At 32.6% G+C, this 23459-nt stretch overlaps 2 protein-coding genes across 5 annotated transcripts in view; one reads left to right on the forward strand and one right to left on the reverse strand.

Annotated features, from left to right (window-relative positions):
• Positions 1-23459, reverse strand: part of LOC130892214 (uncharacterized) — a 222824-nt gene that overhangs the window by 171371 nt on the left and 27994 nt on the right. For all 4 annotated transcript variants that reach the window (XM_057797452.1, XM_057797451.1, XM_057797450.1 and 1 more), the window contains exon 2: positions 673-760. In XM_057797452.1, coding sequence (XP_057653435.1) covers positions 673-760 — 88 coding nt within the window. The remainder of the gene's footprint in view (positions 1-672; positions 761-23459) is intronic.
• On the forward strand, positions 19439-22268 carry LOC130892215 (ceramide synthase 6-like). The gene is made up of 2 exons (XM_057797458.1): positions 19439-19555; positions 21175-22268. Coding segments are annotated over exons 1-2 (936 nt in total). The 5' UTR covers positions 19439-19553; the 3' UTR covers positions 22109-22268.

Here is a 23459-nt window from a genome sequence, read left to right on the forward strand (position 1 = left end):
TTACATAAAATTATTTTTCTTCACGTTCCGTATCAGTTTAACGAATCACTTCATTGACAGTTACTGGTTGTCTATCTCGACTGTTTATTCAATTTTTTATCCAAGATATTGTAATGTTGGTGGTGAGTTAATAGACACTGTTTCTTACGTTCTTAATTTAAACACTATACACTACACTAACTTATAATAATCACTTAATATAATAATTCATTTAAATTCTTCGATTACTTTCTATTTCGGTCTGTTCACTACGACTATTTATTAAAAATTGAATTAAATTGCGCTACAGAAACTTATATATCCCAAAATAATTCTAAAAATTTCTAAAAACAAAACAACAGATCTTCTTAGAAATTATTCAATGTAAGTAAACCGCTTGCTTTAAAAAGTTATATAAAAACCAAGATCAAACGAATTTCGGTTATTTAAGCGAATGCGCCGCCTTCGCCGAATTTTAAAATTTTACTATATCTAAGCAGGACCGGCTCCAGGGCGAAGATGAGTTCGTAACAATATTCTTTTCCTACTGTATTCAACAAAGACACCTTCCCAATTATCTGATACGCTTGTTATTATTAGGTTTTTTGATATAAAAACAGAATGAGAATTCTTAAGAAAGTAACAATATTATTATTAGAAAAGAAAAAAAAAAAGAAAATAAAGTATTTTTACCTGGTGCGGTCGTAATTGTGGTTTATCTCTGTCGTAGCCATCGAGAGCAGCATTTTCGCCTCCGGGAATTCTTGAACCAGCGCTGGACCTATAAATAATGAATTTTCTCGTTAAGTTACGGTCATCGAAAGATTACTTTGAGCTTAAATTATGGACGGGCTTGTAATACGCTCTTTATGAACAGAAAAATCGTCTATTATATAATAGCTTGGAGACCAGGTTTTGATAGATCATCTTGTATATATACATTGGTGACGCAAAAAAACATATTTCAGTGACTTATCATTTTTATACTATCGAGTATGTTACCTACAGTAGGTTTTTATCCAATTTATTCATAAACTAAAGTGGTACTTGTATTGAAAAACCTGTTAGGTAAGCATCCCAATGATTATCATTTTTTAAAAGTTGATCACGTCGACTAAAAGGTCTGGTTTCCGCTATTCGATACGCTGAGACGAAAAAGACCATTATTTATGTCGATGAGAAGAAATTAAGGAAAGCACTGCTACAACTTCCAATAATTTCGCGGCACTTTTATGATATAATTCGCAAACATTCCTGACCATATAACATGCAGTGCTACTTATGTATAATGGTTGCCGTAAATTCTACAATACGGTAATAAAATTAGGTAGTTCAGGGGTACAGAATGTCGAAAATAGAGTATAAAGTTTGTCCCACACCAAATAAAACAGACAAGAAGGCCTATGGGAAGCTTTATGAAGTAAACATACAATTTTATCTTACAGTGAAAAATTATTTTGAACGTCATCAGTTTTAAAGACTTTAAGCACGTAATTATTATATGTGTATGTTATGCAGGTGAATTCTTTTATCCATATTGACTGGATTACTACAAATTAGAAACTTTTTTTGATAATTGATTATTTTGAATGTAATTGGAATGTGAGATATTACTGAGACGTAACCTTGTATCATGTTTTGTTCACTGGTATTTTATTTATATCATTTTACACACCTAAATGTTGCAATGGGAAAAGATACCAACAATACCAATAATAATTCAATTTAATTGATTTAAAATAACAAATAGAACGAAAATGAATACAAAACGTTAAACATTAAAAGGCGTTTCATAACCACCTGCGGTCTTGTATGGAGGTTAGGCAATAAATTATTATTTTAGACAATTTTATGATTAAAATTTAAATAATTTAATAGCTTGGATCATTAAAAGAAAGTTTTTATTAAATATACTGAGGTAACTAAAATCAATTAAATGATGTTTCTATCCATTAAGAAATAGAGAGTTTTTTTATTTTTCTAATTACGTAGAGTAAAGCTGCAGCCCTCTTTTTTTTAATGGAAAGGCAAATGCTATTTTATTTATTTCTTTCATGACATTCTTATTAGCAATTTGCTTCATTGTTTGGTTTTTTAAGTGAATCCGAAATCTAGCAGGTAATTAAATACCTAAAATCCTTTACCAACTTTCAACACTTAATGAAATAGATTTCAATAAGTCCAACGCTTCTCGAAGCTAAATTTCGTAGCGGAGAGCATTTTTTGAGGATAGCGAGTAGCCAGTAGTCACTGGGGGCTAGATCTTGTCTATAAGGTGGATTAGGAAGCAATTAGAAGTGTAATTTGTTCAATTCTACCATCATTGCCATCAATTTGGGAATCGGTGCATTGTCTTGGTGAAACAGTGGTTTTTTCTTCGACATATGAGGCCTTTTTCATTGATTTTTGCAATCAAACGATCCAACAACTCTATGTAGTATTCGTTATTGAATGTCTCTACCTTTTTGGAGATAGTCGATAACCAATATTTCATGCTCAACCCAAAATACTAAAGCCATAACCTTCCCAGCTGACTATTGTGCTTTTGGACACAACAACGTGGTTCACCGGCTGCAGCCCACTCAGATGATGATTGTTTTGATTCCACAATTTAAATTCACGATTAGATATAACCAATTTATGGACTTTTTTGATGTTTTCTGGAGTAACCACCTCAATTGGACGACCAGAACGTTGACCATAATCGGTGTCTGTACGACCACGTTTAAGTTCAGCAAACCAGAAAGTACAGTATTTTTTTTATCAAGGAGCTATGATAAATTAACACAGGAAGTTTGGAATCCATTGTTTTCAAAATAACAAAAGCAGCTTCACTTAAATGGCTCTCATTTTTTTCTGACTAATCTAAATCGCATGTAATTTTACACATAGTATTTTGAAAGTTGGTATTTCATAAACCTCATATGGATTTAACAATGGCAGTGCCATCTGTGTGTCAGACACACGACTTATTGAGTGATGTTATATTCTATTTAGATTAAAAAAGGTCATTCTAGCTACAAAAACCAGTTAAAACAAGCACTACAATTTCCGCTTAAAAGTTTTTCTGCAATAATACGAGAGATACTTAAGTTTTGAAATATGATGTGAATATGTCAAATTTGACAGTGCCATAATAAAGTTTGACATTTTTAATGGTGAAAGTACTGAGAACGTGCCATTTGAGTTGTTTATAGATACTTGAAACATCCATTTTGGTCAAAATCCAACAAAAATTGTCCACTCACGAAGCGAATGGTCGTCTGTTTTTCATGATAACTGGATATGTCGCCGCCTCTGTTTCATTAGACAATGGTAGAACGGTCAATTGTACATTTTTTGCCAGAGTATTCAACAAACCAAACCAATCGCAGAAAACGAATCAATCTCCACCACGATAATGCAAACTCTCACACATGAGTTTAAACAAACAGTGAAAACATCGAACTGATGGGTCATCCTGAGCACAGTCCTCGTTTGGCACCCAATGATTACTTCTCGTTGCCGCAGATCAAAAATAAATTGCGAGATCAACGTTTTTTTATACTTTAAGAAGCGGTTGATGTGTTCGAATCACATGTTTCGGGATGGAAAAAATGCATAGACAATTGATTCAAACGTTTATTGTATTGATATTAATGAAAAATATTTTGAAAAATATAAAAACAATAAAGCCATATCTAATTATAAATATTTGTTTATACTCAAAACTTATATTACATATATTACATACATTTTATATTATCAATTTAGTTGCGTTAGTAACAAAAGGCTTTCAAAAAATTCCCAAAAACCAAAAATGCCAATTAAAATGCTTTAATTTGCGGGCAAATTATAGTTCATATTGATGGTAGACAAATTATTGTTGATTTTCTAGTTCATATTACTTATTAATCTCTATAATAGCTCCTATGAAGAAATAATAATCGAATAAACATCATATTAAATGTCTTGTATAAATATCACTTTTAATTCTTAACAAAAAAAATTTATTCAATATTTTTATTGTGCATATAATTCCAATTAAAGCCTTTAAAACCGCAAATATTAGCAACTAAAACCAGTTGGTCATGATGAGTGAAGCAGGTGCATTTTCAATCAACAACAAGCTTGGTTGGGTTCCACAAGACAAACCGGCAACTAAGAAATATAGCAGTCCACGGACGCCATCACATTACCTTGTATATAGCAAAAAACTATATCAAAACAAACTTTTCTTAAGATATAATTATGAAAAATTGTATTTTAAAGACAATAGACTTTGTACTTAAATAATTTTGTTTGTATAGGTTTAGTTCCTGGTCGTTTCAAACTTAGAACTCGAAGGTTTTTATAAACGGATTAACTTTGAGAAAATTATGCGGTTGTAAATCAAGCTTAATCAACTCAATCGGAGGAGTTCAACATTTTCTAAAATATAAAAACGTGAAATTTAGTTAATATAAACATCAACGTCATTGCTACCACTTAATTTACGAGGATGGTCCCAGTACCTGGCCTGACCTAGAGTTGGCTGTAGTTGCTTGAAAAATAAAAATGTATTAGAAAGTACACAATCTATACGTTGTTAGTATTTGTCTGACAACCATCAATAGTTGAAAGTTTTCAGTAAATATGTAAACATGAAAAAATTGGTCGAGGTTGAGGTGACGACTCCAGAAATGTTGAAGAAAATCCACACAGCGGTAGTGGATGATCGTCGATTGAAAGTGCGCGAGCTAGCAGACATAGTAGGCATTTTAAAAAGTGTTGTACATCGTATATTCTGAAAATTTGATCATGAGAAAGCTGTGCGCAAGATGGGTGCCGCGTTTGGTGACAATGGAAGAAAAGCAGCGTCCTGAAAATGAATGTTTCACAGAAATTAAATGGAATTTTTGCACCGTTTCATAAACATGGATGCAACGTGGGTCAATCACTTAACACCAGAAGCAAAAGAACAATCAAAACAATGGACTGGAAAAGATAACCAGCTCCAAAGAATGCAGGCAAAGACATGGCGTTGGTTTGCTAGTATGCGCGTGGGATAATTTTCATTGACAATCTTAAAAATGGGGAAAATAGCAACAACGTGTATTATACGAACTTATTGTAACGTTAGAGCGAAGAAATCAAGCAAAAACCGCCGCATTTGACTAAGAAGAAAGTTGTTTCAGCAAATTGCCACCTCATGCACTCTATTCGCCAGATATAGCCCCCTCGGATTATGTTCTGTTCTAGACTTGGCTCGGTATCAAACATTTTCAAACAATGAAAAGGTGATGTGGGCAGTTAATAACTAGTTTGAAGAGCTTGACGATTTTTATTATAAAAAGGGCATCGATTGAAAATCGCTGGGAAAAGTGTTTGGAACTGAAAGGAGATAACGTTGAAAAATAAAAATATTATTTGCCAAAATATTTTGTGTTTTCTGTTAGGCCAGGTAATTCTGGGACCATCCTTGTATCTCCTTATTGTATTCTCTCTAGTACTGTTTTTTCTTAACCATATTGCTGATCTTTTTAGTCTCCCACAGATAAGATTAAACTGTTCCAATTATTTTCTTCTATAAACGTTCTTTACTTGTGAATTCAATTGAGACATGTGTCTTCTTCGGCTAACACTGTACATAACCGGATTTTTAAGTGAATATGTGACACTAGATCTTCAAAATTCCGTAATTAACATCTTTATAAGAAAAGCTTGACAATTCTTATTATAAAAAGGGTATCGAACTTATTGAACATCACTGGGAAAAATTATAGTAGCAGTCTATCAAAGTACATTGTATGTATTCTACGTGTGTGGTTAACTAAACCAACATACCCGTCGTTCCGTTATGCTGCACACGATGAAGTTTGTGTAAAGAATCAGCTGGCAGTGGACAATACAAAAACTCTTCATCTACATATATAAAATTCATTTTTAAAATTTTTGTATAATAATCAGCCAACTACGTGTTAAAACTTTACAATGGACTATAATAACGCCAGTAGCGTAGCGACTTGAAATTATGACGCCCTATGACACGTAACTTCGTCCAATTCTCTCGTATAATTTATTGAAGACATATGGATACTTTAGCAATTCAAAAAAAAAGTTCATTAATGTATGATTACTTAATGAACAGACTGTTTATTTAATTTAAATTATCGTCTTCAGAGACCTGAAGGTAATTTCGATTGATATTCATGCTATGTCACTGAGTAAAACATTATTTTAGAAATATTAGCATATTTTTTACATATATGAATATGCAAATTTGAGAACAAACAGTGAAAAGTTATGTCTTACAGTATTTTGGAGTGTTAACATAACTTATTAGTATATTGACGAAATATCTATAATGAAGATGTAAACATATAAATTACGACATACTTGTAGACACGTCATTTGTATATACACACCGCGCTTCGGGATTTGGAACCTCGTTTATGAGTTATAGGCCTTTAAAGTTGCGAAATCAGAATTTATATTTAAGTATATTTTCTAAATTATACATTCGAACATTATAAATTTTTAATGTATGTACTTGACGGAATAAATAATTCTACACTACTATCAAAAGGCAAATGACGGCTCATGACCAATGATTAACGATTCGTAACTTTTACAGGGACAACTTGTACAATATAAAGATAGCAAAAATGAATTGTCCATTCGATTTTTTAATAAAAAGATACTCTTTGTTTAACTCAGCTTGGTTAAAAATTGAGAATTTTCTGTTTTAACCAACTAATTTTCAACGCTCAATCAATCAAAGTCAGCCTCACAATGAAAATAACGAGATTGGCGTAAAGAAATGCTTCAAAAGACGACTATATCATGCACATGAACCCGAACTAATCAATAATCAACTGTGTGGTTTTTTCTAGAAGAGCCAAATACATTTTTTCAGATTAACTGGACATGTCCTCACCGTTCCATTATACCAACGCAGAACGGTCAATTCTGAAAGGTACACCAGCATTTGTTTGCCAGAAAAATTCATGGAAACCAATCGCAGTGGAGGAATCTTTTTCCACCACCATACATTAGTTCAAATAGTAAAGTTTTTGAACGGTCGAAACATCGAATTGATGGATCATTCGGCGTACAATGATTTCTTCTTATTGCCGCAGATCGAAAATAAATTTCGAGGTTAACGTTTGTCTACACCTGAAGAAGCGGAAAATGGAGAAAATGCTTCGACAATTGCGTAAAACTTATACAAAAGTGTATTGATCTTGAAGGAAAATAGTTTGAGAACACTAAAGGCATATCCAATTATAAATATTTGTTTTTATTTATCCATCTCAAAACTTAAGTTATAAATATGAGATATCTTTTATAATTTCACACCTCATAAAGTTTGTCATATGAATTTAGAAACGTCCTGTATATTGCAATGATTTATATCGCAGGCAGTTCATAATCAACTTAAATTATACCAGCATTAGATGTAAGATTATAATAAATTATGCATATATTTCGAAATTATAGATCCGAAACCATTCATTTGTAAATTGCTGTCACTCATTTCTGATCAAAAACGAAGGCATTATTTTTATATACTAAGCGTGTCAAAGAGATAATTCTGAAATTAGTTTCACGGTAACTGGCTTTCACTAATCAACTTTTGTTTTATTATATTAGTGTCAATCGGCGATCGATGAAGTTTTATTGGACTTAATTAAGCGAGAAAGCATTTTTTTTGTTCTATAATGACAAGTTAATACTGGGATTTACTCATTAATCTCTTATATCAAATTAAAGCTGTTTATTGCCAATTATATATAGAATGGAGAGGATCGAAGACTATATTTGTATCAATAAAAGACGAAATAGAATCATAACTTTATTTATCTATGACCACCATTAAGCATTTAAATATAAATATAAATACGTGAAATTACATATTATACATACGACGAAAAAATAAAATGCTTTCTAAATAGATTATTATAACAAACAACAATTTGAAGAATACCAGAATCGCAATACATAATCTTCAAATTGTACACAAGATTAAACATTGAGTTACGCTATTCACTATGCAGTTCAATATAGTATTGAAATGGATAGTACATGAGATCGGTTTGAACAGAACAGGAACACTAAAAACAAGAAGAACTCAACTACTGGCAAACGCAGACGATGTAGTGATCCTTTCAACATCGCAAAACGAGCGTAAAGAAATTTGCATCACCTTCATAGAAACGAAGATAAATCGAAGTTTATGATAATGACAATACCACAAAGGAAAAGAGAAGTTACGAATATCTTGGGGTTGTTATCAAAGACGACAGTGACGAGAATCGAAATCTAGAACCTGCGATGACGAAGGGAAGTAAACATTTGAAAACCTTGAATGCGATAATAAAAATGTCCAGAAAGGCAGAGCTAGATCTATACAAAACAATAATAAGACCAACAGTGAGTTAAGGAAGCGAAACGTGGATTATTAACAAAGCAGAAGAGAAGTTAGATATATAGGAAAGGAAAATACTCAAGAAGATACTAGGGGATAAAAAGGGGGAAGTGGCTGGGTCACATACAGAAAATTTTAGAACAACAGAAACAATGATGAACATAAAACAGGGAGGAAAAAAAGGAAGACCAAGGAAACGGAAAGGTGAGAGACTTCATCTTGATATAATAATAAAAATTATTTTCAAAGTCGCATGTTAAATTAACATAAACTAAAAACAAAAATTGGACTTTTCCTATGTTTAACCGATTTTTGACAGAATTTGTTATAGAGTAAGGCAATAGTTAATAATTTTAAAGAAAATAATTAAAACGAGTTTACTGAAAAGAAAAACTGGAAAATTTATGATTGTGTTAATATCTATGGTTTCTATAAAACATGAAATAGTAAGAACTGGGAAAATAGACGAACATATAAAAGAGGAAAGAATGTTAAAGAAGCTCTCTTGTTTTTGTCTTTTGAAAAAGTTTGGTTCCTGAATCCCTCTATTATAAATAATGAAGCTGATTGCGTCACAAAAACAATTATATATGTCTGTCTGTTAAGTTTGAATGAGAAATTTTGATTGTTTTTATATTTAGCATTATATGGTTAGATTCATTTTAAAAATATTATGTACCCCTTCATATTTAAATGAAATTCATTAAAAACTACTTATTTCTCACATGGTATTTTATGAAAATTTGTGCATTACTTGACGATTAAATCAATTTCAATTACATATTTTAAATATTTTTACGTATTCAAGAATTTTTACTTATATAAAAATACATATAAAATATTAATTATAATATGCACAGTCAATGTTAAACCCAATTCCTTAATATTTTGCTTGGATTTTTAGTTCAATAAAGAGTTCTTATTGCCCAGAATTTGCTGCAAGCAATTTTTGTTCTAACTAGTCAGCAAAGACTATCCACCTTGGTATATAATGTTATTGATTTTAGGCCCCTCCTGTTTCAAAATTAGTTTTTTTAATAAAAAAAGTTTCGACCTTTCTTTAAGTCTCTATCAAATATTTTGAAACGTTAACTTTTATTTATCTTATTATTATCAATTTAATTTCAAACATTTAAAACATAAACATATAAGAAATTGAAGAAATATATATATATATATATAAGCGGTTTGTTATTGGGAACGTGGCAGTGAAAAACCAAAGTGGACTAACTTTGATATATTTTCCCAATACTTATGTATTCATCGTCTGGGAAATAATTAATTAAGATTTTCGGTGGTTTTGAATTGAAGAGCGTGCAAATCGATGGAGGCATTAGCCAGGAAAGTAGTTTAAAGAACGGCAGTTTACATTTTCGAAATATTGATTTTTGAAATTATATCAGAGGTGAATATTAGAAATCCTTTATTTCGATACAAATAAAAATCTGTCGCGAGAAAAGTGAAGAAAAATATTCATTATTGATTCATCTATTTTAGTGAATTTTCTGATAAATTCCAAATCAACTTCCATTACATATTCAGTTAATTAATAGCATGAATGCTGAAAGAACTTTCCAATTAAGTTCAATTATCTTTGCACTGTCATACCAATCTCTATAATTAACTAGGTATATTTACAGAAGTCATAAAGGCCGGGATTCAGTAACGTCAATTATTTCAATTTGATTTAATTGCAAGTTATATCTTTACGACTACAATGCCGTCTCTTGATGATAATAAGAGGGTTTGTTCTAAGAAAATTGCGCAATATCTCATAAACATACAAGGAACGTTTAAATAACATAAATGAATTAAAACCATATGTTATTTGTTATAAGAAGTACATTTTGAGACTTGGGAAGAAGTGTCCTGGTACTGATTCTCGCCGCGAATTGTCACTCTCAGTTTGGCGTTGTTTTTCCAAAAAATGTAGTTTGGGACTTATATAAATAAAAAGAAAAAATGTCGTGTTTCCTTGTACAAATTTGATTTTAAATAATACAATCTGTCAATATCTGATAAGAAAGTATTTTTCTTTTCTTCTTTGTGAAGTCATTCTTCTTTATCCAGAATTTTTATGTTTCATAATATATATTATATACATCCATGGAATTATGAAAACAATGGTATATCTGATGGTACATCGAGTGCAATTTTTAACTCTTCATCTTCATTGTCTATTGACATAACGTCACATATTTAACAACACCATACTTCCTTGTTAAAGTGTACTTCGTTGTTATGTTTGATGGGTTACTCCATGGATAATTAGAGGCTAGAATATATTGATGTGGGTGTTTATGGAGATCATAGAGCACTTTAGATTCGCGCCGCCTACGAACCTATTTATTTTGATTTACAGGGACGTAATAACACCTTTCACGTTTAAAAAATTGCGGATAGATTATAAATTAGTTATTATAGCCCGACAGAAGTGTAATTCCATTTCTTCAGATGGGAATTTCAAAGAATAAATCATATTTAAAATTCATAATCATATATTAAGACTACGTCCTTTATATTCCAAGAAAAAAAATATTATAATTAGAATAAACTGAAGATACAATTTTATAGTTTAATAAACTGAAAAGGATATCTAATCCTGGTGATTCTTACAAGAATACTATAATAAACAGTTTTTTTAATACTTAAAGAAAACTGTAAATTTTGATGTAACGAAACTGGCTAATGATACTATAAAGTCCTTTTTTTCAGTGAGTACGTGCCTGTGTTCATTAAAAAAAGAAATGAAGGAGAGGCATAGTGCAACTTCAGGGCCGCTTGTAATCTAGCAATAACTCTATATTGATTTATTTATTACTAACGTTAATGATTTTTTCTTCGTACCTCTCTCAACTTGATTGAAATATAGTTGATTGTGTTGAGGTGTAGCCTGTTTGGGACTTTTCATCGAACTTGATTACTCATTGTTCTTTGTAGTAGGTAATCACGATTTTTATCTGAGTTTAGCGGTTGTTTCGGCAGACAAAAAGACCTAATGATACGTAATTGAATCAGATATTTTCTCTTATTCTTATTTATAATAATGAAAAGGAAGTTTCTAAGCTCGGGATGTAAGAATATAGGTGGCCAAAATGGATTCTAGAGTGGTAGCCTCCAATGAGAAGACGTAGACGACAATCCTATACGTAAAATATATTATATAAAATACATAGACTCCCCCCAAAGGATATTATTTTTGAAGGGTTTTGTGTCCCATTTCCCTAGTGTACTACTACTTGAAGGTATTTGAGCCTTTAATGAAATGTGCAGGACATTAACAAGGTAGATGCTCCGTTGTTCTCATGGCTTGATCTTCAGAATCTACAATTGTCGTCCTTTACCATGTCCATCTTTTAAGTTAGTATTTGACGGTGCAGTGACCTATCAGAAGACCGACCATCAATTTTATGTCGTTTCTGCTCATCACGAGAAGTTTTTCAGACTTCTTAGCTGATATGGTTATGAATCTTTGGAATAGTCTTAGGCCAAGAATGTTTCTCCAGTAAGATTGTAGGGCTCTGGTCCAAGGTATGGAGTCGTTGCTCCTATTTTTACAAGGAGGTTTGCTTCCTCATTTCCTGGTATACCCTGGTGGTCTAAAAGCCACATCAGAATTACTTTGTTTTTATTATCTAGTGCTTTTAAAGTTTGTTTACATTCCACACTAGTTTGGACGTGCACTTAATAGGTTTCAGGACCTTCAAGGCCGCTTGGCTATCTGAGAGAAGTATATGTGCTTTTTAGAGAGGTTTCTATCTAAACACTCCTGAGCATTTGTTTATTGCATCTATACCTGAAAAATGGCGAGTGCTGTTCCTAAAGGTACGAAGAGCTTGCATTTTAGTCCAGAAATGCCTAGTACAGGTTCTTGCGTTAGCTTTAATGATGATGATGATAGATAGATAGATAGCAGGTATAGGTCTAGAATTAAAGAAAGCTATGGCCGACAAGGAGCTTGAAATTAAAAGGGGAAATAACGGAGAAGACAAAAAAAATGTCATTATGTGTTAGAGAGACTACAATTTGAAAGACATGGTATAAATTGTAGTCTATCAGATCTGGATAATTAAGTATCATTTTATGTGCAATATCGTGGTTGTTCTAACGGCATTTCCAAGAAAATCTAGAAACTGGGATGGAAATAGTTTATATTCTCATTTTTTACTAAAATTTATTATGTAATGTTTTGTTTATATTCAGGAATTGTTGGCAACATATTTGTTTATTCGTTGCACCGCCACATTAATTTCAAAATAAACTGTTTGTCTTTAGAGCGGTGTTACAAATTGTGGGTCACTAAAACAATAATAATTTTATATTTATACGTACGCCTCACCTGTTTTGTATTTTCAAAGAACTGGTAGATTTACGTTCCTACATTAAGCATTTTATTACCATCAAAGAATGGATTGAAGGTGATATTCGATGGAATAGCAGTGAATTATGCATGTCACCCAAAAATATCGGTCAAGTTTTGGTGAAGATGTTCAAAAAGTGGGGATAAGTCTAAAGACACACAAAAAATATCTCGTGGTGTATTCCTTTGGAAAATTCCACGTACTTCTAAACGCTCGTAATATTTAACAAAAACATCGACAAACACAACTTTCTTCACTAAAATATAACCTCAAATTAGTGGTTTTCGGAATACCACCACCAATACTCGAATCAAGATTTCCACTTTTTGTTCTTTTTCGTATAAATAAAATGCGTAAAGTTTCTAATTGCCTATAGATTAACACTTCTGTCGCAATCTTTTACGCAACAATGATACAATAATCAATTACAGTAACTGCTTTTTTTTTCAAAGAACCGCTTGTTTTTTTCTACCTATTGTTTGGTTTTCAGAAATAACTACGTACCGTCGCGTCGATATTATCTTTGGTCGTATTGTTGTAAAATTGGCTATTGTCAATTATTTCTAATAATTGCAACCTATCTTTTATATTCCATAATGTACTATGATGTCAATTTAACAGATATTGTATATAAATCTAAATGCACGTTGTTTCTTCAAGGTTGGTTCTATAATTAACAACAGCTGCAGGGTGTTAACTACTCTCTTTCAGTTTTAAGCGATGATGATATGTAAAACTTGTGTAAATTTCTTTATACTATAGTTTTATTGTCATCCATTTTTGAATTTAAATCGCTTGATATCAAACATTTAGAGCAGCATCCTGTACAAACTAATATCTCTTCAGCATTTCACTTATCAGTCACACATAATCCAAAATGTCTACAAATACACGCTCACGCCCTAATGTCAGTGTGATGTTAAACCCCTAAAAATCCTCCTTACCACGAAAGTTCGATCGTAACAAAAGAATCCGTGCTCCAATGCACCAGGATAAGCGGTGATGTCACTAGCTAGAGACATCAAAGTATTTTTGGGGGTTAGAACGTATGTGAATCATCATTATAAGGGATGGGGAGTATTAGCTGATTACATATTGAAAAAAAAAGCACGTGCGTGGGTTGTCACAATGCATACGTATATTAACAATTGATCAGAATGAACAAGATTGTTAAAAAACAGGAAATTTTTGTTACATTACACCATAAAATATTTATTTCCAATTAATATAAAATTTAGCGCTTCCATGAAATTGAAAAATTATAATAATCTACTAATTTTTGCAAAAAAAAATAACTTCTTACTTAATAAATCATTAAAGAGTTAATCCTAAACCGCTTCTGAATTTTTCAAATTTAATTAATCTTTTATTCACTTCCGAAATGTGACGAACGATCTCGTTGACTCGATTTTCTTCTGGTTCTGCAACTACATCTCGTTTTTTGAGTGTATTTCTTTCACCATTTCCCCTTTTAGCAGATTTTGGCTTCTCTTCTGATGTCGCTTTCCTAATTTTTCCAGAATCTTTCTTCACCTTGTTGCCTTCCGGTGCCTCCTCCTACTTCGATCCATCAATTCAACGGTTATTTCTTTATCAATCAAAGAATCACTTCGCCTTTTTCCTCTTCGTCTACTACGTGTCCTCCTACTCATATTACGACGTCTGCGATTTCTTTAATCGGTAGTATCGAACTCGTAGTAAATTTGAAAAAGAGTGAGTGCCTTGTGTCTGATTTAAGTTCATAATCTTTCAGCCATGATGGCTGTTTAATTTTTATTTTTCCTGTTCTGACAAGCTCCATGATGTTACCAACATCTACCTCGTTTTCAACCTCAAAATTTCTATTTTATCTAGCTGAATCAGCTTCATTATCTAAATTTTGATTTTCTTTATTAAATCCTATCAGGTAGACTGTTATTTAATGTTTCTTTTTCTTCGAATTCTAGAGATATTACTGTTTCCTCTTTTTTTGCATAACAATCTCTCCACAAGGGTTTACTTACTTTTTCTTACTTTATTCCACCGTTTTTCAGTACCTTCCTAACTTGACCTTAATTTATATGAGATGACTTTTTATGCTGTCGGAAGCTCTGAGTTTTAAACAGCTTTCAATATAAGTTTCCTTGCCTGTTTGCCAATTCTTTACATTTGCCTGTTGTGGTGTCAACCAGTTGACACTCATTTTTGTTTGAGTACATTTCTAGATTTCTGTCCATTGCTTTGCTTAACGAAAACTACTTTACAGTCAACTCTGGTATGTACAGTACGAGGATGTATTGATATCTGGTTAGCCTAGACCAGTTCCATGCATAAACAAAATATTGCGTTACCATAGCAACGAACAATAACTTATTTGAAGTGTTAGTGTAAAGTTTGACGTCAAACAAGTAAACCAAAGAAAAAGATGTCCACCGAAATAGTGAAAATCGAAATATTGGAGTATCGAGCTATCATCAAGTATCTGTATTTAAAAAGGTTAAGAGGTAAGCAGATTTACGAAGATATGCTTAATACCCTTGGTTATCAATGTCCTTCGTATGCGACCGTGAAAAATTGGCTGCAAGCTTCAAAAGAGGTAAATTTTCCATTGACCGATCGGAAGGCCAGCTTCTGTGTCAGTGCCCGAAAATATCGATGCAGTTCATGACATGATTTTATCAGACCGTCGAATTGGGCTAAAACGGATATCTGAAGCACTGAATATTTCATACGAATGCGTTCATCATATAGTTCACGTTAATTTGGACATGAGAAACATTGCTGCAAAATGGATCTCCAAAAGTTTGAATGTTGACCAAAAGCGTGCAGGGACGCTTCTTCGAATTGTTACTATGTATGAGACTTGGGTACATTTCTACGATCCAGAAACAAAGCAACAATCAATGGAATGGCAACACTCTGGTTTTCCAGGACCTAAGAAGTTTCGTGACCAAAAATCTGGTGGAAAAGTTCTTGCTTCAGTTTTTTGGGATTGCCATGGAGTAATCAAGATTGATTTTTTAGATAAGGGTAGAACAATTACTATTCGACATTACTGAACCCACTACGGGAAAAAAATAAAGAAAAAAGACGTGGAAAGCTATCCAAAAGTATTTTGTTTATGCAGGACAACGCCCCTGCACACAAATCTCATGTTGCCATGCAAAAAATTCGTGGTTCGTTGTAATAAATGTATCCAATTAAGAGGAGATTATGTTGAGTAATAAAATATTGACATTGAAATTTTGTTTCGTTCTATCTAAATCCATTCTGATCCGCTCTTTTTTGTTCCATGCCAACATCTGCAAAGTACCTACAACACATGTGCTCTGAATTACCCCAATTCATCCACCATGCATTTTTTCAGGTTTTCTTCATCTATCATATCCATTAATTTTGTACAGTTTGATATGGATTCATCTATCAATGCTTGTTCAGCAATAGTACCAGTAGATATTTCTTCATTTTTTTGCTTTTTGAACCTACAACATTTTGCCTTATGGGTATTCTACAAAATGAAACAATTTTTCCTTACTTGTAGGCAGTCTGTTCTCTAATGAGGTCCTTCACACTCAAAGCATTTAATATCTTCATTTCTATTATAGTCACTTCTCGTGTTATTCTGACTAATACTACGAATTCTTTGAGTTGCTAACGCTATTTCTTCTCCACTATTCTTAGTTCGTTCTTCCTCGAGCATTAACCTCGACATCAGATCAGTTGACTCGCAAGCTGTCACGAAAAGCTCCATACTTTCTAGTAGAGACATCAACACTTTTGACATAACCATCTTGTCACTTATTTCTTCCCCCAAAGACCTCAATGAGCTTCTGATCTCTACAAACTTCCTTGAATTGTAAACTGAAAAATCTGCATCACAAAAAAAACAATAACATGCAACTGGTGTTCTCGTTAATAGTACATATATCAGAAGTAAGAAATACCCTTTAGATCTCAGCCCCTGGGCCCATAGCCTGTTAAGGATATGTTTCGTATATCTATTTGCAAACAGTAGTTTTTTCTTATAACATTTATTAATTTACAAAAATCTGTATAAAATGATAACTGTCTTTTTGAACTAGGTCGCTACAACTTGACATTATTTTTTGTCTTAACACACCGAGGTAATTTGTTCGTTTGGCTACTCCTCACAAAATTTGCTTGAGATCTTGATTTTGACGTTGTTCGTTTTCTTTAATATTTTCCATACTTGAAACTAAACTTCTAACAGAGACGTAATGTTCATACTTGGGAGATTGACAATTACGAGAAACAATTTTACATGCTAAACTGTCTAAAAATGTAAAATGGATTTTTTGTCCCCACATTCTTATGACGCGAAATGTATCACATATTATACATAGAATTCTGCATTCATAGAATAGGAACTAGTTTCCCAGAACATTCTTAACCACTAAATGATTCCTTTAAAGAGATGGTAGAATCAAACTATATTTCTCTAGGACTCTATCACGATTATTTAGATATCTTGACTCACTTGAGTTTCATTATATAACATCTCTAGTAAATCTTTTGCGTAATCTGAAATTACTACTGAGTTTACTATTTATAATTTACAGCTTTCTCAACTTACTGTAGGTTTGCAGTCAGAATGGTATATTCATAAATTATTAGTCAATTAATTCAGAAAGTAATTATGTGTGTATTTCAATTAAATTATTGATTATTAAATCTATCTGAAACTATATTCTCTTAGTACATAGACACTTGTAACAATGGACGAAAAGAATGGATAGAGTTAACCATGCTGTCATGGTTAGTTGAGCATAACTTCGAAGTTGAATCGGAACTTCCTTTATCGCCATACATCATCCATTGTAGCGTCTAGATAATTTATAGAAAGAAATACTTGGATAGAAGATATTTAAACAGTTTTAAGAATTTAAAATGGTGCTTGTAAAGATGGGAACAAAAATTTTCATTTAAAACAATTTTCAAAGTAAGAAAACGACTGAGAATGGAATCCATGTAGTTCGTACATACTCAACTACGAATGTGTATAGAACTAGTTTTTACATACGCACATAATTTTTTTAGTATTTTCTATTCGTAATGCGAAAATATTATTCCAATTTTATTTACGAATTCCAATTTATAAGTCAGTTAACTGATGTTATGATCAAATTATTGGATATAGTGATAGCGATGTTTGAACTTGAACCACGAAAAAAGGTTAATAAACTCGAAACCCTGTTTTCAGTGACAAAAAAGGAATAAAATTACACATCCGTGATATCAACACACTAAAACTACACCTTCCATTGATGTAGAATGCGATATTTACATTAAGAGTACAGAGTCAACTCGGCTGGACATTCACATTTACATTTTGTTAAAATTTGCAATTGATTTTGCACGAAAAACCAGTTTAAAAACTCTTGTTTCAGCGGTTTATGTTGATATCATTTTATAACAAAAATAATAAAATATTCACAAAAGAAACTAGTATAAAACTTTCAAATATAATTCTTACATGAAAATAACTACTTTTATTCTCATTAGGTGGCGTTGCAGAACTAATTCAGTAACTGAAATCACCTCCTACTAATCTTATTAACTCATTATAAGTGATGATACACGTTTCGATAACCAAGTTATCGTCTTCAGGTAAACTGTTTCAAGATTGGCAATTGAACACAAATATTTATGATTGAATATGGCTTAATTGTTTTTTAAAATATTCTCCATTAAGATTAATACACCATAATATGCGTTTAAACTAATTGTCGAAATATTTTTTTCCATTTCGATTGAGGTACCTCCAAAGCATGTGACTTGAACACATCAGCGTTTCTTCAGATGTTAACCACGCTATTTGATCTGCGGAGATAAGAAGGAATCAATCCAGAACTGTACGGCGGGTATCCCATCAATTCTATGTTTTGACTGTTCAAAAACATTTTTGTTTGAACTGATGTGTGATAACTAGCATTTTTATGGTGGAGAATTATTCGTCTTCTGCGATTGGTTTCCCTGATTTGTTCAAACACTTTTGGCAAACATATGATGGTGTACCATTCAGAATTGACCATTCTACATTGCTCTAATGGAACGGCGACGACATGTCCAGTTATTCCGAATTAACTGGAAACCATTTGCATCGAAGTGTTTCGTGCAGGAACAACTTTTGTTGAATTTAGCTCGTCTTGAAAGACCCATACGGTCGAGTGTTGTTTTGTTCCAGGTTCATAAGATCCATGATTTGTCGAATGTCACGGTCTTATAGACGTCTTTTGAAGCACAGCGATTGAACTTTTACAGCATTTCTTTGAACCAAGAGACACAAGCTCCTTTGAGCTATTGTATGCCACAGTTTACGCTCAGCATCGATATTTTCTGGCACAAAAACCGATTTCGGACGACCTATATTCAATAGCAAAGTATAACCACGATTGAATTTTGAAAACCAGCGAAAAACGGTGGCTCAAGATGGTGTTTCATTACCAAAAGTCGTAGCGAGTTAATCTGCACAATGCAGTTGATTTAATCCACGTCCATTAAGAATGTCAGAGCTGATAGCAATGTCAGATATATTCACATCAATGTTGCCATATCTCATAATTTAAGTAGCAGCCTCCGTAATTTGGGTAAAATAATAGTAGCAAATTCTAGAATGAGGACAATCTGTGTATAGATTTAACAATTATTTAGAAATAACGATAATACTAAAGTTTTATTATACTAAAACAATAGATTCATTTATTTCTATGTCGTTAAGACGGAATTAGATTGTTTTTTGGGATAAGGTTAAAAATTATGTCTACTGACTTACGTGCTAGAAGAATAAAAATACTAAAAAGAAATTGAATAACTTCATTTAATTCATGTAAGTAAAATAATTATCACTATCTAATTTTATAGCAGCTTCCAAATTGTTCTCTTGAGTACACATATTTCCATTAAAGTAGCTGATGTCTTCAAGTTTAATAAAAGATGACGAATATGTTTAATGTAGTCAACAGATCTACTCAAAAAACACCTACGAAGTTTGTTCCTCAGACAAGGATAAAGTAAGCCAAGAACTGCAGGAGAAACAGAAGGAAAAAAAATGATATCAGTATGGAACAATAGATGGATACTTTTCTGTAAAATGGTACATCAGCTAAATGGTCGACGATAGAGAATTAATACTGGCCTCGTCCTTCGCTTTATATAGTTCATTTTCAGTTTTACTCCATATCAAAGCTCTCCCACACGAAACTACCCTTATTAAAAACATTCCATCCAAGGGCGTCACCAGCTTATGACTAAGGGGGGGGGGGGTAATGGAGCATTATTATGGAGGATAAAAAATACGAACGCCTGCTACAGTCGAGAGCATGAAGCGTTACACTTTGGAAGTCTTTGCCTCGATGACGATTGTGATAAGAACGGTTCTAATATCAATTTATAAAACTTCACAAGCCCTCGACAGCACAATAACTAAATCAAACTTTTAAACATAGTAATAATTATTTATTTTAACAAAAATAATATTTAATTAAAACATATCCTGCGGAGATTTTTTGCAAAGCTCTCAACCACTTTATCATTAAAGTTATTTATTATAGCTCTGTGTACAATCATCATGGCCAGACCATTAAAGCGATCTTCTGCAATAGTGCTTCTCAGTCATGTTTTTAGTCTTCTGAGGCTGCTAAAGGATCGCTCTACTGTACAAGTCGTGCAAGGTAAAGCGATCAAAATTTTTAATGCTTTTTCCGTTCAGGGAAAGAAGGAATTTTTTTCTTTTAGGACATCAACAACTGTTAGATCGTACCACAGATTTTTAGTTGTCATCTTTTGCATCTGCGCCGGGTCTTAGATGATACGAATGATGGCGAGTTTTCTTCAGCAAAACGTACTTCAAGGGAGGTGATAATTGAATCCAAGTATGTTATTATTAAAGCCCTCTTCCAATATTCTGAAGGACTTTCAGCTGGATGATCGTTTTTATGACGTTGATGTAATGTCCTCCTCTGGTCCGACTTTCTCTTCAACAACAGCAGTTTCCTTTATAATTTCGTCTGTCACTTTTTCCGGATTTTGACGGTGGTTTTTAATTAAAAGTAAATTTCTCTTAACGTGGCTTTGACCACGTCCAAAGTTACAGATTGGACACAAATTATACAAAGCTAACGCGATTGCTGGTGAACGGCTGTCGTAGAAAGAAATGCATGGCCCATTTAATGACCTTGCGTTTTTGCAAATCTGATATAGGCGTGATGAAAATGACGGCGATTTTAAAAACGGATGTCAAAATCTTAATCTTAATCTCAATCATCACAAAATGAGCCAAACCGAACGGACAACATGATTTTCCTGATTCGAAACGAATAGAGAAGATGAAGGAGTGAAATACACGATCTAAAGAGAACATTCGGTATTATAAATGAACTAGACTATACTTTTTTGTTCCAAAAACTATGAAAAATTTTTCTTTATTTTATTCTTTTACATTTTTAGGTCCACTTTGATTTTCAACAGTTCGTTTGTGACAATGATTAGTCAAACTACGTTAGAAAACCGAAACGCAGTTGTATTATTGCTCTTTATTCCAGGAGGTGTGATCCTTTTCATTATTCGATATTTATTCCACAATTACATATTCAAACCAATAGGAACATACCTAGGAATAAAAGAAAGAAAGAATAAACCACCACGAATATCCGAAAGCAAATGTTGGAACGATAAATCCCTCAATAAACTATCCAAATTGGACAAATTTTGTGAAAGTTGTTGGCTGTATTCTTTCTACTTATTCATATGGATTTTCGGATTGAAAGTTTTATGGTACAAACCGTGGTTCTGGAACATAAACGAATCATGGATAGATCACGATAATCAAGTGATAACTATTGATGTTTGGTGGTACGGAGGACTGTCATTAAGTTTTTACGTGTCGTTGTTGATATTTGACATATACTACGTTCGCAAAAAACATTTTATAGAAATGTTTATACATCACGTTTTGTGTTTTGTATTAATATCATCTAGTTGGATTTTCAATCTGTCTAGAATCGGTACGTTGCTTTTAGTAACACACGATATAAACGACGTATTTTTAGAAGGTGGGAAAATTTCTAGCTACTTAAAACTTGATTTACTCTCCGCCATTTACATGGGAATGTTTTGTGTCGTGTGGGTGATCACTAGATTGGGTATATTCCCATTTTGGATTATGAGGAATTGTTTAAAAGATCCTAGTGGAGTACTAACAGAGCATAAAATATATATACTATTCAACGGATGCTTATTAGTGTTGTTTGGACTTAATATCTTTTGGACTTTTCTTATAATGAAGTTCCTGTTGAAAACTTATCGTTTAAAGAAGGTTAATAAATATGAAATTATCAACGATGAAAATTCGAGTGGGATGGAAGATTTCAAACCAGAGTGAGCACATGTTGTTCTAGAAATATTAACGTGAACTAAATTTGGAAAGCGATATATTATGTAAATAAAAGATATAAACTACACAAAACTAATCCAAGTTAGTTATGATTTTTGTATTTTATAAATAATAATAATTTCTATGGAAATAAATATTTACAAAACTCTATTGTGGTTTCTTATTTTATTATGTGTACAAGGTTTTGAGATATGGCAGCGCTGATGTGCATATGTCAAATTTGACATTACCTTCATAAAATTCGACATTTACAGATACTTGAAACTTGACATCTTGGTCAAAAAATGAAATTGAATCGCCAATATTTTCGTGTCATGATTTTCTTCGACTTTCGACGTGGATTAAACCAACAGCAGTGTTCCGATTCGACTTTTGGTGATGAGCCACTGTGAATTCCACTCGCATACATTCGATATTGCATGAATATTTGGCTGTTAAAAAGATTTGTTCTAGTAGAATACTACAAAAAAAAAGATAATGGATCTATGCCTATGAACTTGAAACTAAACAACAATCGACTGTATGGATCTTTCAACACGAGCTAAACCCAGCAAAAGTTGTTTGCGCTCGAAGCACTTCGAAGCAAATGGTCGCCTGTTGAACGGGTCAATTCTGGTACATCTGGTACATCAACAAAATATCGAATTGGTGGGTCATCCGCCGTACAGTTATTATTTGGAATCCAATGATTTGTTCTTATTTCCGTAGATCACAAATAAATTGCGTGGTCAACATTTTTCTACACCAGAAGAAGTGGTTGATGCGTTCAAATCACATGTTTTGGTGGCACCTCAATCGGAATGGAAAAAATGCTTCGACTATTGCAAGAATGCATGCAAAAATATTGATCTTAATAGAGAATTGAAGTACTTCACGTTGACGCCTCTGGAAGCCATTGCTGAGACTCAACTATCCCTCAGATGTCGATACAATAAGTTTCCAGTACCATTTTCTCAACTTTCCTGAGGATATAGTCGTAGCAAAGGTTAATTGATTGCTTTATGCCTCTGAAATACTTCACTATAAATTAGACCTCTAAATATTTTTTCCCTTGTAAATGATTGATTTTCGTAAAATATGATCTACGATTGTGTACAAGCAAGGTCCCAGAAGTACCTGTCCTATCCTAGAAATGCGATAATAATAATGCTTGAAACATACCACCATATACGCTTAAAGACGCCACGGTGTTTAGTATTTGTGTGACAACCATTAATAGTTGAAAGTTTTCAGTAAATATGTAAACATGGAAAAAATTGGTCGAGGTTGAGGTGACGCCTCCAGAAAATCCACAAAGCGGTAGTGGATGATCGTCGAATTCCAAAAAGTGCGATACATC

The sequence above is a fragment of the Diorhabda carinulata genome, chromosome 4, assembly GCF_026250575.1.
Source record: "Diorhabda carinulata isolate Delta chromosome 4, icDioCari1.1, whole genome shotgun sequence".
Lineage (NCBI taxonomy): Eukaryota > Metazoa > Arthropoda > Insecta > Coleoptera > Chrysomelidae > Diorhabda > Diorhabda carinulata.